This window comes from Schistocerca cancellata, chromosome 1 (genome assembly GCF_023864275.1).
Source record: "Schistocerca cancellata isolate TAMUIC-IGC-003103 chromosome 1, iqSchCanc2.1, whole genome shotgun sequence".
NCBI classification, from domain to species: domain Eukaryota; kingdom Metazoa; phylum Arthropoda; class Insecta; order Orthoptera; family Acrididae; genus Schistocerca; species Schistocerca cancellata.
Window position 1 is genome coordinate 16232743 of NC_064626.1, and position 18995 is coordinate 16251737.

General features: G+C 41.2%; 1 protein-coding gene across 4 annotated transcripts in view; it reads left to right on the plus strand.

The window, feature by feature from the left end:
* Nucleotides 1-18995, plus strand: part of LOC126164408 (phosphofurin acidic cluster sorting protein 2) — a 704396-nt gene that overhangs the window by 645730 nt on the left and 39671 nt on the right. For all 4 annotated transcript variants that reach the window (XM_049920238.1, XM_049920240.1, XM_049920239.1 and 1 more), the window contains one exon: nt 16030-16208. In XM_049920238.1, the coding sequence (XP_049776195.1) occupies nt 16030-16208 (179 nt within the window). The remainder of the gene's footprint in view (nt 1-16029; nt 16209-18995) is intronic.

Consider the following 18995-nt stretch of genomic DNA (forward strand, 5'->3'; position numbering starts at 1 on the left):
AATTTACCCTCTTTCATCAATGAATTTGTGTTGAATTTTGCGAAGGAGCTTTGCCATCTTGGTCTGAGTTCACGTTCGGTGATTTCCGGGTGCTCCGACTCGTCCTCAAAGCATGTTGGTGCAGACTCCCCAGAATCCGAAGGTCCGCTAACGTCACCTTGGGTCACAGTGGATTGGTTACCACCTGGGGTAGTGCATTCAGCGAAATTTCCCTCCGTGCTCAGTTGAAGATTATTCTTCATGGGAGAATGGCGAGCCACTGTCCAAGATACTACCCAAGTTGTTAACTTGAGAGGCTTATTATTCGGGGTTGTCACCGTAGACAGGTTGCCTTCACAATGGCTAAGGAGCCCTGTCCACCCCAATCTTTACTTATGACAAGGGATGGTAGGAAAAAGGATAAGACAGGGACAGGATGAGGATAGGAAAATGGCGACAGATACTATGTTTAGTTTATAGTGAGTTACTAAATTGTGAATGCTTGCTTAATAAAAATAAGCTGTTATAACACATAAATTAACAGTATCCAATGCTTATTTATGGAGTGCTACCAAAGTCACAATGGCTCTGAGCACTATGGGACTTAACATCTATGGTCATCAGACGCCTAGAACTTAGAACTACTTAAACCTAACTAACCTAAGGACAGCACACAACACCCAGCCATCACGAGGCAGAGAAAATCCCTGACCCCGCCGGGAATTGAACCCGGGAACCCGGGCGTGGGAAGCGAGAACGCTACCGCACGACCACGAGATGCGGGCACCAAAGTCACAAAAATGTTTAAATTTGGTAGAGGGTAATACATTTTGGCATAACATAACTAGATCCATGTCTTGTCCACCTGACAAAAAGACATATTTCTTCCCCATTTCATGATGGATCAAGAACAATTTGCCCTTTCAGAGTTACACACACCACATAGTGTCTGCAGAATTTGTTGGATAAACTATTAATTATGTAGGAAATTAGCATATTGTAGTATCATATTCGCTTGTTACTGCAAAGGAAATAATCTGCGATTGACTTGATTTGATGTTATTTATTCATCTAGGAATCATCTCACAATGGTATAGGATTTGTCACTATCAAGCAATGAAAATAAATAGCTAAAATATACATACACGTGAATACATAACTGTGCTTTTATGAGGATAGTACAGGTGGTTGGCTGTGGCCTTGGTGGGGGAATTATCCAGCATTTGCATGAAATGTTTTAGGAAAGCCATGGAAAACCTAAACCTGGATGTTTGAACAGAGCAAGCTCCATCCTCCTGAATATGAGGTCAGTGTGTTATCGTTTGCGCTGACTTACGTGCTGGTCCCTGTTTTACAATGTTCCTCTGAACTTGCATAGTTTGTACCAGAGTACTCATAATATAGGACATAGTTTGCCACTGTGCACGCTGCAGACAATGGCGACTCCTGGACAGTCGTGAACATGCTGGTATGCACCTTGCCCTCCCTTCTTTTTGAAAAACTGACTTCAGGCCTGCACATATGATACTTCTCCATATCCTCACATAGAGACATAGAACTCAGAAGAATGACAAGACATTACTGTCATACACTGTAGATCTTGCCACATTGTTTTCCTGTAAAAGCATTATATTCTGACCATGTATTGTAATATGGTGGAGTGTTGTAGTTATCCTCCCTTTCATTATTAACTAATGCTGTGAGTATTGTACGTAATATGCGTTACCTGTGAAGAATTTTTTGCTGTAGTTTCAAACAAATGTACAGGGTGAGCACAAAGTCTTGCCCTGATTATAAATATTTATAACAATAACCGTTTGACATAATAAGTTACATTTGATACCGTTACATAGGTTAGTATTACTAGTTTTTTTTTTTAAGACCGCTTACTTTAGCATACCTCAACATGTGCTCCCTTGGTAGCTCGGAGAATGTTGAGGTGGTATTCCAGTTACGGCCAGGTGTTTCGTAACATGTGCTCTGTCATAGTACCCACAGCAGCTTGTATCCTAGCCTTCAGTTTGTCAACGTCAGCAACTGGTGTGACGAAGACACTGTCCTTGAAATAGCATTGGTGGATTGGAAGGAATGGTCCAACACCATGGTCACTGCGCTCTCCAGACAGTACACCCCTTGACTTTTTTTTTTCTGTGGCTATATCAAAGACAGAGTCTTCATCACACCAGTTGCTGACGTCGACGAACTGAAGGCTGGGATACAAGCTGCTGTGGGTACTGTGACAGAACACGTTACGTAACACCTGTCAGGAACTGGAATACCGCCTCGACATTCTCCGAGCTACCGAGGGAGCACAAGTTGAGATTTACTAACGTAAGTGGCCTTTAAAAAAACTAGTAACACTAACCTATGTAATGACATCAAATATAACTTATTATGTAAAACAGTTATTCTGTGATAAATTTTTATAATCAGGGCAAGACTTTGTGCTCACCCTGTATTTTAATAATCTTTTTCATCTCCTTGGGCAGTTTATCATCCAATTTTATTTCCTGATAGAAAATACTATTTTCAGTTTTGTCAGTTTTTCCTTGATTAAATGTAAATCCAAATGATGCTTGTTCCACAATTATATATATAATTATTAGCAATGTTTTCCCTGATTTGCACAGCAGATTGGTAGATCTTCTCACTTGGTGCAGAAAGGATATCCAGTTTTTTAAATAGTTGTTTACAATGAGGCCAACTACTATTTTCAGTTATTATTCTTGTGGCTCTGTTCTTCACTTCATAAATTGTGTCCACGTTTTCTGTGTTCGATCCCCAGAAAAGAATCCCATAGCTAATAACTGAGTGTATGTGGGAATAGTAAGTAACCACAAGACATTGGTTGTAACAAATTGGTGATACAACCCTGAGAGCATAACACGCCGAAGACAAAATTTTAGCCAGTATCTCTGTGTATTCATTCCATGTTAACTGGTAATCAACATTCAGCCCTACAAACTTTGCACTGTTAATTCATTACATATTGACCAATCGTAAACACCCTTGAGGGTTTCATTTACTTTCTCTAATAGTAATTTCCGGTGTTTTATTAGTGACCATGTCTTATACTCTCTGGAAAGTCACTGATATTTATTAAGGACAGAATTGGACCTAATGCACTACCCTGAGGAACACCTATGCCTATATTTTTCTTGTCTGACAACTGTTTTCTTAAAAGTTTATCATCAGTAGATGTGTAAACTATCTCCACCTGTTGCCTTTTATTTTCTATCTAATAATGGAACCACTCATTTGCTATTTCTCTTACATCTAATGCTTCTAGCTTGATCAGAAGTATTTTATAGCCAACAGTATTGAAGGCCTTGGACAAACCTAAAACTGAAACAGAGACAGTAAGATTTCTCTTCCATTTCCATCTACCTATCTTACTGAAATGACAAATTTATATAGATTTGATTATTTAGAGGACTTACTTATTAAGAAAGCAGTGTCTATACTCTGCAAACAAAGAAGACTATAATCAAACAATGGAAAATCCAGGATGGAATGTAACAGTATTATGAGAAGGAAAGTTGCTACTCACCCTATAGCGGAGATGCTGAGTCGCAGATAGGTACAACAAAAAGACTTTCACAATTTCACAAATTTGTCTTTTCAGTAATGTAGGTAGATGCAATTTCACAATTGTGAAAGTCTTTTTGTTGTGCCTATCTGCGACTCAGCATCTCCGCAATATCGTGAGTAGCAACTTTCCTTCTCATAATAAAGAAGACTATAAAGTACATTTGCAGGTGGTATTTCTGATTGCACTTGAAATTAGGATTTCTTGCTATTGCTTTCATAAAGGTAGGAAATTAAGGAGTTGATACCTGGATAAATTGAAAGAACCAGTGGCTGTTGAGAGTTTCAAAGGGAAGATGAAGTAATAATTGACTGAAATGGAAGGAGTATAGTAGGAGATAAATGGGTAGCTTTGAGAGATGAAATAGTGAAGGAAACAGGTGGGCAAACAGGCAAAACGACAAGACCCACTATAAATCCTTGGATAAGATATAGAATTTAACTCATGAAAGGAGAACATATGAAAGTGCAGCAGATGAATCAGGCACAAGGGAATACATACATCTAAAAACTGTGATTGACAGGATGTGCAAAAGAACAAAGCAGGAGTGGCTAGAGGTGAAATGCAATGCTGTAGGGGAATACAGGACTATGAGGAAGATGGATGTTGAATACAGCAAAATTGAACAAAACTCTAGGGAAAATAGATAACTATGAAGAGTTCAGAAGACAAGCCAGTGCCAGTCAAAGAAGGAATGTTTGAAACCTGAAAGGAATCTATAGAAAGAATAATATTAGGAATAGGATAGATAGTTACTCATCAAAAAGATGACCCATTGAGTTGCAGACAGGCACAACGAAAAGACTGTTGTACGTGCAGCTATCGGCCAAAGCCTTCCTCAGCAAAGAAAACATACACACGTTCACACAGCCAAGTGCACTTCACGCACACTCAGCTGCCACCACCAGCACCTTCGGCCAGAATGCGACTGTCACGTGCTGCTTGTCGCAGCTTTTCAAATAAAACAAATGTTGTTAACACTCTACATATTTATTCTTCAGGTGTACACATTTGCAGCCCTCAGAAGGCTCCAAATTGTAGCATGTAACATGATGGTGTGTAATGTAACTATGTCAGTGTGTTAGAAACAGTATGCTGTAATTGAGTTTTGAAGTTGAAGAGTTCATCCACACTTGTAGCACCCTCTCATTTGGCATGACAATGCCACTCCTCATACGAATGCTGTGACATCTGCAACAATCCGATGCTTTGGGGTTCCTTTCATCAGTCATCCTCCCTACAGCTCTGACTTGGTCCCATCCGATTTTCATCTGTTTCCAAAACTTTAAGAATGCCTTCGAGGCTTCACTTTGATAATGATGTAGTGGTGCAATCAGAGATGAAGTTATGGCTCCATCAACATAGTCGAACATTCTACTGTAGCGGTATCAACAAAGTAGTCTCCCATTTGAAAAAAGATGTTGGTTGTCTGGTACTGAGCACTGCAGGCTTCGAATCCATGGACCTCGGTTACCACTAGAGGTCTCTGCAGCCGTCGTGCTGTAAGCCGTGGCTGCATGCGCTCCTGGCCCACGTATAATGTGAGGGCACCATGGTGGAGCACGTGGTCCCAGCAGCCAATAGCGACGTATTTTATCTTGTATTTAAGCGCCTGCCTCTCGCTCAGTGAGGCAGTCTGATATTCGTGTGAGTCTATCGACATCTTGCCTACAGACAGTGTGTTTACTTTGCTTGCTTCTGTTATGAGTGGACGTTGTTGACTCGTGAGGTTTTTTGCTTGTGCCCCATTGCTTCTTGTGCATTGTTGTTCGTCAGGTCTTGCTCGGTTGTCAGTCATTGTTCATGTCCGTCCTCTCCCATTCGTCCATTTTGTTTGTTAATGGGCTGCTCCCGTTTGGTCCCACCGCGCTTTCATTCTCTGCATCCCCGCGACCGGAACAGTCGAGGTGGAACGGTCGGGGTTACAACAGGTTGCTAGGGTGACGACATGAAGAATAAAACCTTAAAGTTTGTTTTATTTCAATAGCTTTAAGAGTTTTCACATAAAAATTCAGAGGCATTACTTTTTAGCACGTTCTTACAGATTACAAATTTTGTTTTTTTATGGATGATACAATTATAGGAGTAGAAAATAGTACCAGGTAACTAATGAAATATTAGAGAACAACAACAAGTGGTTGTCTTTTGTTATTACCAATATTTTTCTTTTCTCAAAAAGTAGTGAAAGGCATGAATATAACATTAGGACAGAAAACAACCACTACAAATACGTCAAGGGGCCAACATCAGTATAGAAAGGAGTTGGACACATGCATATCACATATATTGAACACCTACCAGAGCACATCAAACATCATGTAAATAATGTGGTATTGAATTAAAAAACTTTCTTTAGAAGAACTCCTCTTACTGGATTGAAGAGTATCTTCACATAGACTCTTAAATCAAATGTTTCAGTTTATAACTAGAAATAGTGAAGTCCTTACATTGTATTGCATTTAAATGAAGAAGGATGTATATCTTTTACTCTTTTCACATCCCATGCTATCAATAGAATATAACTAATGTCCTGTATGAAACCAGAATTTGGATGAGGGTGAATTGTGTTTTAATGTTGGTTGGGGAGATGATGGAACACTGCTTTCAAAGGGTAGGATATTCCGTACTTCAGTTCAGATTTAAGTTATATTTTAGGGCACAAATAGACCTATTCATGCTTAAGATAGTGTTATTTGACAAGAGAAGTGCCTCTTTATGCATAGTTAGTGTTTTTGATGCTAAAGGTATGAAATGTGTGGCAAGATATACCACTCATATTGAGTCACAGATAGGCACAGGAAGAAGACTGTCAGAAAGTGAGATTTCAGCCAATAAGACCATCAGAAACAGACAACACACACACAAACACACACAAGTGTAAAAGTGTAAGCAGCAGTGCATGATGGGAGAAGCAACCAGGTGTTGGAGGTAAAGGAGGAGGTTGGGGGGAGGTGGGGGACAGATAGCAAGATAGGAGTGGGGGACAGTAAAGTGCTGCCTATGGGGTGTACAAGTATGAAGTGGAGAGAAGGTAGGGCAGCTAGGTACAGATGAGAGGTTAGATGGAGGGGGGGGGGGGCTATATGGGTGAGGACAATGAGCAAGAAAGGCTGAGGCCAGGAGGGTTACGGGGACGTAGGATATACTGCAGGGAGACTTCCCAGCTATGCAATTCAGAAAAGCCGGTGTTCGTGAGAAGGACCCAGGTGGAACAGGCTGTGAAGCAGACATTGAAATGAAGAATGTCGTGTTGGGTGGTGTGCTCAGCAACAGGATGGTCCAGCTGTTTCTTGGCCACAGTTTGTCGGTGGCTATTCATGTGGACAGATGGATTGTTGGTTGTCATGTGCATGTAGAATGCAACACAGTGGTTGCAGCTTAGTTTGTAGATCAGATGAACAGTTTCACACATATTAGGTGGTGGTGGGAGGATGTATGGGACAGGCTTGGCATCTAGTTCTGTTAGAGGGATATGAACTATGAGGCAAAGGGATGGGAGCAGATGTTGTGTAGGCGTGGAATAGGATATAGTGTAAGTTCAGTGGGCAGCAGAATACCACTGTGGGAAGGATAGTGGATAGGACATTCGTCATTTCAAGGCATGATGAGAGGTAGTTGAAACCTTGAAAGAAAATGTGATTCAGCTGCTCCAGTTCTGGGTGGTACTGAGTCACAAGGGGGAATTCTCCCTTGTGGCCAGACAGTGGGACTTTGGGAGATGGTGGGTGATTGGAGAGAGAATGCATGGGGGATCTGTTTTTGCGTGATGTTGGGAGGATAATTCCAGTTTGTGAAGGAATCAGTATATTTCGAGAGGGACGGCTTGTCACTATAGATGTGACAGCCACAGGTAGCCAGGCTATATGGGAGGGACTTCTTGTATGGCATGGGTGACAGTTGTCAAAGTCAAGATATTGCTGGCAGTTGGTAGCGTAGATGTGAACAGAGGTACTGATGCAGCCATCTTTGAGGTGAAGGTCAACATCAAGAACGGCGGCTTGTTGGGATGAGTAGGATCAGGCGAAGCAAATGGGGGAGAAAGTGTTGAGATTTTGGAGGTATGTGGATAAGGTGTCTTCACCCTCGATCCATATCACAAAGGTGTCATCAATGATTCTGAACTAGATGAGGGGTTTGGGATTGTGGGTGTTTAAGAATGATTCATTTAGATGGCCCATGAATAGGTTTGCACAGGATACTGCCATGCGGGTCCCCATAGCTGTACGCCAGATTTGTTTGTAGATAATGCCTTCATAGGAGAAGAATTGTGGGTGAGGATATAGTTGGTCATGGCAACTGGGAAGGAGGCTGAAGGCTTGGAGTCCATTGAGCGTTGGGAAAGGTAGTGTTCAATAAAGGTAGGCATTAGGGAATTTAGTAAAGGAAGGCAGCATCAGTAGTGACAAGCAGGGCACCATGTGGTAAAGGAAAAGAAACTGTGGAGAGTCAGTGGAGGTAATGATTTGCGTCTCTTATATAGGAGGGCAGGTTGCAGGGAATAAGCTGAAGGTGTCAGTCTACAAGAGAATCAGTGGGGCACAGCAACCGTCCGCAGTGGGGCATCTTGGGTGTGGTGTCCTGCCCACTTGTTTCTTATAGAGTGCCTAAAGGATGCTGCTTTCTTGGATAGCTATAAAACAGTTCAAGCAAATCACATTAATGGTTTTTGTTACAATAAAGGAGACTGACAATACTAACTTTGGGTTGCAAGCAAATGGCGACATGCAAAGAATCAATGTCCTTTGCAATAAACAATGTCCATATAAGCAATTAATATAAGGCACAAGTTTCAGTAACAGTTAGGATGACAGCTCTTCTAGTGCTCTCTTCAGCCGATGCTGGCAGGAGCGGCACTTATATTCTCTTCAGCTAGAGGCCACTCCTGTTGTGGTGCAGTCCTAGTCAGCGAACTATTGGCTGACGTCATCTCACAGCCTTCTCTGCTCTTGCGTTCTTCATCTTCATGCTGGTGCTTGCTGTTATGCCGGAACACTGGGTGGTTGGTTTTGGAAGCATGTGGAAGATACATTTCATACTGGATTTTCCATTGTTTGATTTTGCAAGATGTACCAAAGAAAATTGGTTTGTGGGCCAAATGGAGAGGATACTTACAATTCATAAAGAACTGGTGAGACCTCCAGACTATTTAGACAGGGGCTACCTATCACTTTATTAACATTGTCCAGTGTTGCCCAGACTACAGGGAAGAAAGTTATAAAGCAGGCACTAACATAAGTTGTCTCTTCTGTACACAGTGGAAAATATTGTTACTTATTTATGACATTTGACACCCCACATATTGTCTATCGTGCAAACACAATATTGGCTGAAATTGGCAACAGAAAGTGGGTATCCAGTGGTGAGCTCAGTATGAGGCTATGGAGTGTAGTTATAAAAGCAAACATTGCATTATATCTACAACAACAATTGCCGAAGTTGACATTTAGTAAGAAAGGAACCCAACGAACTATACAGAGAGAGAAAGAAGTGGCAGATGAAATATCAGTGTTTCTGGAAGATGGGTCAGTGTAATGTTTGGTGTCATATATGGTCGACTGTGCAGACAGTTTACATGAGGAGTAAAATGATGATGATACATGCGTACAGGTGAATGTGATATTGGAACAACTACCGAACAATGTAGTACGTTGGTGGAATAGACTGCTGTGTGTAGTGCTGGAATGGGAACAGGGAAGGGCTTGATGGATAAGGACAATGACTAACAAAGGTTAAGGCCAGGGGGGTTAAGGTATACTGCAGGGAGAGTTTCCACCTGTGCCATTCAGAAAAGCTGGCTGGTGTTGGTGGGAAGGATCCAGATGGCACATGCTGTGAAGCAGTCATTGAAATGAAGCATGTCATGTTGGGTGGCTTGCTCAGCAATGTGGTGGACAAGTAGTTTCTACGCCACAGTTTGTCTGTGGCCATTAATGTGGACAAACAGCTTGTTGATTGTCTTGTACAATTAGAATGCAGCACAGTAGTTACAACGTAGCTTGTAGGTCAGGTTATTGGTTTCACAGGTAGCTCTGCCTTTGATGGGATAGGTGATGTTTGCGCTTCCATCTGGTCCATGGCCGATGGTGGGGGAACCACGGTGCCAGGTCTGTGGGAAGGGCAGCACTCTGCAACAGATAATGGAGCACAGTCCTTCTGCAGCGACAACTGTGTGCGGAACTCTGCCGCCGTGGTGACAATGCATCTTCTTCTTCAGCTGTCCCGACAGGGGCGGATTTCCGTGTAGACTGTCGTGTTTTAATCATACTCGAGGCTGGATCCCAGGTTTTGCTTAACTGGAAACCACTGTCTTTATTTATTAGCTTGTTGTGCAGTCAGATCTCCACTGTCTCTTTGAGGATACAGCGTCAAACGCCTCCTGGGACTGTATCCTCAAAGAGGCAGTGGAGACCTGGCTACATGACAAGCTAATAAATAAAGACAGCAGTTCCCAGTTAAGCAAGGCATCGGATCCAGCCTTGAGTATGATTAAAATACGATGACAGTCTACACGGAAATCTGCCCTTGTCAGGACAACTGAAGAAGAAGAAGAAGAAGACGCATTGTCACCACAGCAGCAGAGTTCCCCATTCGGCCATGGCTGCAGGAAGACTGTGGGCCACGATCTGTCGTGGGGTACCAAGCTTCCCCCACCACCTAGTGCTGCGCTTCCCCCACCACGAGCTGTGGACTGCACGGATGTGCTGAGGTGGAGGCTGCGGGGGGGGGGGGGGGGGGGGTGTAAAGATTATATAAGACAGCATCAATCAGACTCCAGGAAGGCCTGAAGGTGGCAATAAGTCAGCTTGCTGAAATATCACACCTGTTGGACGACACCACCTGGCTGAATACCTGTGAAATTTTCAAGCAGAGATTCTCTTAGTGGGGGCACAGGAACCTGCTCCAAAGGGGCATCCTGGATGGTTGGGTTTATGGACTTTAGGAAGCATGTAGAAGATAGGATTGCAGTGAATGGTAAGGCTGAAGAGAGAGATGGACTCCAGGGAGAGGTTCTGCGATGGATAGGCCTAAGGATTTGATGAAAGACTGGAGATCCTGTTGGATTTCTGGAGTGGGGTCACTTTGGCAGGGTTAATAAGTGGATGAATCTGACAGCTGGCAGAACGCTTCTGCCATGTAATCCTTGTGGTTCAAAACAGAAGTGGTGGAGCCTTTGTCAGCAGGTAGGATCATAAACTCAGGATCAGTTTTTAGGTGTAGGTTGCAGATCTTTCTACAGTTGTAAGATTGGTTTGCATGTTGAGAGATTTGGAGAATGATGGTGAGACAAGGTTTGAAGTTAAGAAATTCTGGAAATTTAACAGGAGGTGACTTGTGGGCAGTAGAGGTGGATCACAGTTGAATGAAGAAGTGAACTGAATCAGGCAGGGTTCAACATTGGTCTTTGGTTGAGTCTGATTGGTAGGGTTGGTGGCAAAAAAGTGTTTCCATTGTAGGGAACGGGAGAAGGAAAGAGGTCTTTAACAAGTCCTGCGTGATTGAATTTGGGTGTGTGGCAAAACGTGAAGCATTTGGAAAGGACTGATACTTCTGCGGGGCTAAAGCTTTTGGAGGAAAGCTCATGACTGTGTTTCAGGTCTGTTTAGGTTCTGGATTCTGTGTGGTGATGGTGGGGAGTTTTGGAGGGTGAGGTAAATGTAGTAAATCTATGAGACAGGGTTTGTCAGCTATGAGGGGATGTGGTGGAGGTTTGGAGGTTATTGTAGAGGTGGTGGACAGTGGTAGTCCAGGATCTTGGCCATGCGTGTACCCATAACCGTACCCCAAAACCAGAGAAACAAACACAACGAAACCTTAAAAATCTCTCCAACCTGCCCACTTCCTACTCCTGGCGTATACTACCACTTTTCACCATGTCTGTAATAACTTCCGAAGCTCCTCCATGTCCCCCATAGCTGACAAACCCTGTCTCGCGGACCTATTACATATACCTCACCTTCCAAAACTCCCTCCCACCACCACACAGAATCCATAACCTAAACAAACCTGAAACACTGTGGCCAAGATTGTGGCTCATGTGCAATGCCCTGGTATGAGCACCATACCGCTCAGCTTTGTTGCACATTTCCCCCACCGCCATGCCTCTCTGTCTGATCGTGAGAAAGGGGGAGAGGGGGAAACTGTGAACGCGCTGAACAATGGCAGCGCAGCTACACTGCATACAACTTGGTTTTATACTTCACATTTCTCAACAATGTAGACCACAAACAAAACAAGTTTTCAGTATTATTTATTTTTGGCACATTGAAGACGTAATTTTTATCTCGTACAAACTGTTAGTGTACAGACAGGTACAGACAATTTCACAGATTTTCGAATTCAAGTTGCCATGTAATCATGACTTATTTAGTTTCACTATAAAAAAAGGTTTTTCACACAAGTATGTTGATCAAAATATTGTAGCACTTTTGCAACCTCATTATGGAGATGTGGAAACTCTACCGGAGGAAAGCAATGTACATGTCATTAAAATAGAAATTACTTTGCAGAACTATCAGTTACATTTGCCCATGCACCGGCACTGGGGCACTTTCAACTGAATTAGTATATGGTCTCCAAAATGTCTCCCCCCACCCCTCCTCCCCAAAGAGAAAGAAGAAGAAGATGTAAGATGTACAGTGTTCTCAAAAAGTTTGGGAAATTATCTTTGTAATTACTTCAGTGCTATAATGAATTCTTCAAACCTCATGTTTTCTGTAATGGAAATGAGCTCAGGAAACTTGACTGTGTTTATCAAAATGCTGCATAAATATTCAGCTGCCAGATTTCAAAGTGCTACAAAGACTGGCAACTTGCTATAAACATTCAGAAATGTAAAGTTGTGCACTTCACAAAATGAAAAAAACCATTGTATCCTATGACTATAATATCAATGAGTTACTGTTGGAATCGGCCAACTCAAACGTGTGACTGGGTGTAATACTTGAAATGGAACGATTACATAGGCTCAGTTGTGAGTAGAGCAAATGGTAGACTTCTGTTTATTGGTGGAATACTGGGTGAAGTGCAATCAGTCTAGTAAAGAGATTGCTTACAAATCACTCGTGCGACTGGTTCTAAAATACTGCTCAAGTGTGTGGGACTCATACCAGATAGAACTAACAGGGGATATTGAATGTATGCAGAGAAGGGCAGCATGAACGGTCACAGGTTTGTTTGATGTGTCGGAGAGTACTGAAAAACCTGAACTGCCAGACACTTGAAGACAGACATAAACTATCACAAGAAAGTTTATTAACAAAGTTTCAAGAACTGGCTTTAAATGATGACTCCAGGAATATGCTACAATCCCCTATGTATCACTCACATAGGGACTGTGAGGATAAGATTATAATAATTACGGCACACACAGACATGCTCCATATGTGACTGGAAAGGGAACAAATCGTAATAAGTGGCGCAGTGGGACATACCCTGTGCCATGCACCTCACTGTGGTTTGCAGAGTATAGATGTAGATGTAGATGTAGATGTGTCCCTTCTGTAATGTGATTTGCTTTTTAAATGCATCTCCATCAGATCAGAAAGAAGTTGTTTCTCACCCTCCAGTGTCTTATTGTGGGCAATATGCAGTCAAGTCCACTTAAAATGCCAGTTCTGCATCCATTCTGGATGCTCTAATTTTCATTACTGCACTCTTTTTCCTTCATAAAACCAACATATGTTGCATTAATACAGGGTGTTTATAAATGAATATTGGGGTTTTAATGGTTTATAATATTTATTACCTTAAACTTACATGATATGTCAAATGAAAGAGCACCTCAAACAGTTTTACCAGGAACTTTATAAATGTTCAATGGGGGCACCATTTGTCACATTGGTTGAACTTCACTGTACCCAAGTGCTGGATAGGCCACAAGGGCCCGATGACAGGGCTTGCTTTGCATGGCCTCTGCGTTCACCCGACCTAACGCCATGCGTTTTTTTTTCCTTTGGGGCTTCATCAAGGATTTTGTGTACATGTCTCCACTACCAGCAGACCTCCCTGAATTAAGAAACTGGACTGAAGCAGCTGTTGCTACAATCACTGAAGACAATATTATCAACATTTGGGGAGAACTCAGCTATAGACTTGATGTGTGCCGTGTTACAAATGGTGCTCACATTGAACATTTATAAGGTTCTTGGTAAAACTGTTTAAGTTGCTCTTTCATTTGACATGTCATTTAAAACTGTAAGTTTAATATAATAAATATTATAAAGTGTTAAAACCCTGATATTCATTTATAAACACCCTGTATATAGAGTCCCCATACTATTCATTCAGTTCCATTGAATTTAGTTGCAACTGAGGAATAGTGCCTGCAACATCAGAAACCTTTCTATTCATGCCACCAATACCTTCAAGTGCTGTATGCCTACAAATTTAGCATAAAGTGCTTCTTGATGTACTGAATAATGAATCCTATCTGTCTGTCATTGTAATTCTTTGTTCTTTTATTGTCAACTAAATTTTTAAATTATTTCTGCACAGTACTGTAATACTGTTTCCTCACAAATTTGCAGTACCCATCACTTATGCAACTGCATAATAAATATTGGGAATTCTCATCCCTCTCTTCTGTCATTCCCATTCATTTTTAAATGAATCACTAGACTGCCTCTTCATGTGCAAACATCCACTGGACCTTTGAGTATCCTTCACACTATGAACAAATAGCGAATGGTAAACAATGCTGACAACATTATTCAGCCGAGCTGAAGAGAGTTGTGCCATCTGGAAAATGTCACACCGCAATACTAAATTAAATGTCACACTGTACTGAGTACTTACAGGAAGGAATGAACAAAGGCAATACGGATGGAGCCTTGGCCCACAAATTCATCCCATGTGAAATTTGGGACACCACAACCAGATGTGCATAAGAAAAACTATAGATATTCAAGGAAAGACAATGTTCACTTGTTACAAAAACTGGTGTTGATACATGCCAAATATGCTCGCTACAGTTTGCAGGATGAGCTTGATAGTGACCTACTTTGTTATGCACATTGAACTGCTGCAACACAGATTACAGTGATTTCAAGAGAAGCAATGGATGGTTGCATAACTTCAAATAGTGCTACAGAATCGGAAGACATAAAATATCGAAATTTTCGGACAAAGCATCAACTTGACAATGCGCAGCAAACTGCGGAATTGGCATGAAAATTTGTTGATGAGATAAACAAACTTATCATTCAATAAGGAATTTGCTTGCAACTCTGACTTGTAGGGATATGAAGAAGAAATGCATATGAAAGGAACCATAGAAAGCACAGGCATGAAGAGAATTTTATCAAGATAAACTAATGCCTTAACACATTTACATACAATTATGCTGACTGTTAATCTGGATCATAAATTGGCTGAAAAGTTATTTATTGTGCTCTGTCCCCTACAGTTCTTTCTGATGAGCATGATATTGCAACAGTAGCAGGGAATACTTACATCACACCAAGGAAGAGTGAAAAAATGGGCATATGAAAACTACAGCTATGATATGAGCACTGCCTTTGACCAATAGCTGGTCAAAATAACTTGCCTTTGCTTGATTCCTGGACTGTGTATAAAAATCATACTCCTTTAGAGCAAACTATCCCACCTGAAAAGAGTGTGACATTGCAATTTGTACCACCTGGAACCACTGGACAAATTCAGCCTCTGGATGTTTGTTTTTTTCCATGTCTGTAAAACATACTATCACACTATCTGCAGATAAACCTTAAAATGGCCAGTTTCATGATAAGCATTTGGTTGCAAGTGATCACATTCCATTAGTTCTCATGACCCCATTACACCAACACGATTCTTTAAGTGAGGATACCTAGCTGAATGCCCTGTGTGGCTTGTAACTCCCAATGAATTCACCTTCATCTTGATGGTGCAAACTTTTGTGATCATTGTAGTGCACCATTTTTAATTTGGTATTCATGGTGCAAGTTAATGGTTTGTTTTGAACATTTCTTGAATGTCAACGATGTCCATTTTATGAAATGTAATACATGCATCCCATAGAAGGTTGATCTCTGCACCTCCTGGACTCTTCATTTTCTGTTGCCCTCCTGATCCACATGGTAGTTGTAGCAGCTAATATTTTTCCTGACGTAGTTGTTAACACAGAACTTTTAAATCAGCCTTACTTATGATTGAACTTGTAACTTCACACTCAAGGGGTTCCTTGTTATACTGGCCTGTAGATTCTTTCACTCTTCTTGTAGGTGTGACATTTAAATAATGGCTCTTCTGATCTGCAACCCTAATGTAGATGACATGGATGTGATTACACATCTCTCTCTTTCTTAGTGGTACACAAAGCTGTTGTATTGCCTTTGCTTTCATGAAGATGTGTCATGGATTTCCATATTATCTTATTTCTTGTTACTACTAATAACATTTTGTAGCTTATCATATTGTGAAGCAACTGTTGCACATGTTTAACAGAATTGAGATGTTGATAGGATGTGCGGCTGGGACCAATGGATGGAACATCATCTGCTTCGATGGACTTGGATGAAAATATGCAGCCACAAGTAGTGTCTGGCTCACCCCCTTCGCTCGCTTCAGTACCTGAAAGGAAAGAGCGCATCACCCCTCCTAGCTCACCTAACATCAACAACTTCTCCATGGGGCAATCCAAGTACGTAAAAAAACACTTCTGTGATGAAAAATTATTTATTAAAGGTGCTTATACACATTTGACTTTTGTTGAATATCAATACATATCTTAGCCCTATGTAATATATACTAGTTTTTAGATTATATAACACACCTTGTTGCTGTTTTGTGAATAACATTGTAATGTTGTGATGTTAAAAGCACAGTGGAATGACAACACTTCATGAACAAACTTAATATTGCTAACAGCTACACTGCTACACTAATAGTGGTACTTTTCTCTGCATGTTTTCTAAAATGTCATCCACTGACCATCCATTAAATTGTCAGCTCGGCCATTTCTTATCACTGCTACTCCCACCCCCCCCCCCCCCCCCCTGTTCTTGATATATTCATTTGTTTTCTTAGCTCTCCTAATAATTCAGACTATGCATCTCAACATTTATCACTCAGCAGCCTTCAGTTTTAAATACATTAAAAGTCCATGTCTTACTGCAATGGGCAAAACAGATAATATGCATAGATTGTAAACTTTGCCTTTCAGATATATCAGAAGCTTAGTTTTAAAAATAGTATTTAGTTTGCCAAATGCACTCCAGACCACGGTAATTTTTCTGTTTATTTCTTCTTCTGTCCATTGAGCTGTTTTCTTCAACTACCCTGAATACAAAAACTTTTCAACAGCTTCTATGATCCCACTGTTAACATCTACTATTTAATTTTTATGTGTTTATTGTTGATTATTTTAGATTTATTGGAGTTTATTTTCAGACCTACTTTCAAACGTTCTTTATTGTTGATTATTTTAGATTTATTGGAGTTTATTTTCAGACCTACTTTCAAACGTTCTTTGTCAGGTTATTCTGTTTGTTGATGAAGTTTTTCTGCCTGCACTATGTGAGAACAGTAGAATGTTCTCAGAAAAATGAAGATATCTCAGATATGTTTCATTAAGATGTATCCCTTCTTTGTTTTCACAGTTTACAAATCTGAAACCTGTATCTAGAACTACTGACAATGAGAATAGTTTTACCTGTATGCAAACTCCATTTGAAACATAAATTTTGGTATTGCCATTAGAGTCCATAGTATTGACATCCAAACAGAGCACAAGACAACACAACTGACGATGCCCAGAGAGAATCACCAGGTTCATCATGTGTCTGATGTAAAAGGGATTGTATTAAGAAGAGGGAATGTGTCATTCCACTAAAGGTATATGAGGAGAGCTTGTCCATGGTTGCAGACTCTTAACTGCCTTTGATGGAAAGCAGCTCTACTAACAAAATTGCATAGTGCCTGGACTGGCACTGTCAATGTGAGCATGACAGTGTCAGCTTGTGATGTGTTGTCATTGGTTTTTTTGTGGGCAGTTTGAATTCCTGATGCCCACCTGGGATATCAAAGCTCTCCCTTCTGTATTCAACATGAAGGCCCAAAGTCATTTAAGATTGTGGTTGCTGCACCATGGAGGCATGTACTAGTTTTGAATGAGGCAACAGCAAGTTGCTGGATTTAGCTAGGTCATCCTCAACTGGACACATGATACTTATGTTGCATTAGTAGAGGTGGAGGTGTTAGCAGCAGCAGCAGCAACAAGTTAGTGTTGAATCATGTGGTACCTGTCCGATGATAAAGCCTGTGGCCTTCTTGTGGGATTCTGGTCAGTGTCTGATAGTGGCTGCAGGTAAGCATCACAAGTCGGTAAGCATCACAAGTCAAGTGCTGCTGAAGTTGGCTCTGTGAGGAGTGACACTCTGATAACATTGCTAGATGGAAATCAGGGGGGAATGAAACACGCCTGCTTCTGAAATTATTAAAGATTGGCTGCTGCTTTGGTGAGTTTACAAAGTTTCTTTTCCTCCTGGGAAACCATGGCACCCAATGTGTAACCTAGATAATCCCTTAAGGTATAGACAGACATTCCTTGCTGGAATCAGGCCACACATGGCATGTCTATGAATTGCTGTGTTGGGTATTAGGGTTTACTGGGGTTTTGAGACTGAGGAAGAATTCTACATGGCCACAATCATTGACCAATGCTGTTCTGTAGGTACTAAGAAGCAGGGTTAACAGTTCCTCTATCATAGTTAGCTGTTATATGTGCATTTGCCTTTTTAATGTCTGCACCAAGCATGTTGTCTCATTGTTTGTCTGTAGATAAAACAGTGCAGATATCAAGAAACAGGTCTACAAGATCATGTTCCTGTTCCAGGAGACGTGGAACAGCTAGTATATTAGTTGAGGACCATAGTTGATGCCTTTGGCTGTCATAATCTCTTACGTTGCCAATATTTCTCTGTGCACCGTGACTGGTTTTGACAGCTGTGAAATGCAATATTACTATGTGTGGCTAGTACTTCCACAACCATCTGCTACATTGTGGAAAAGTACAGTTCCATTAAACTGAAATTTATTCTTTGGCACAGGGCTTGTTGTGGAACAATGTGTGAATACTTATCGTTTTGTGGTCCGACATTCACCACACAGCTTGCATGCTGGAGTTAGGTTTTCAACATCTTTGTTAATCTGTGGCCAGAAGGCATGGTGCCATTCAAACTGTGTCGTGAATGTCATTGTCCAACAGTTCCTGTGTAGCAACTGTAGCAGTTGTTCCTGGCAAGCCTGGAGGATGAATAGGCACGTTTCTTCATATAATGTGATTAGTAGGATCATAGCTGCATTTGGTGAGCACCTGAGTCTCGGTTAGAAGAATAAACGCAAGCTGAAATTTTGTGTCACAGATGGACATGCGAGCCAACCTCTGTAAAGGTAGTTTAGAACTACTTGAAACATGGTGTCTGGCTTG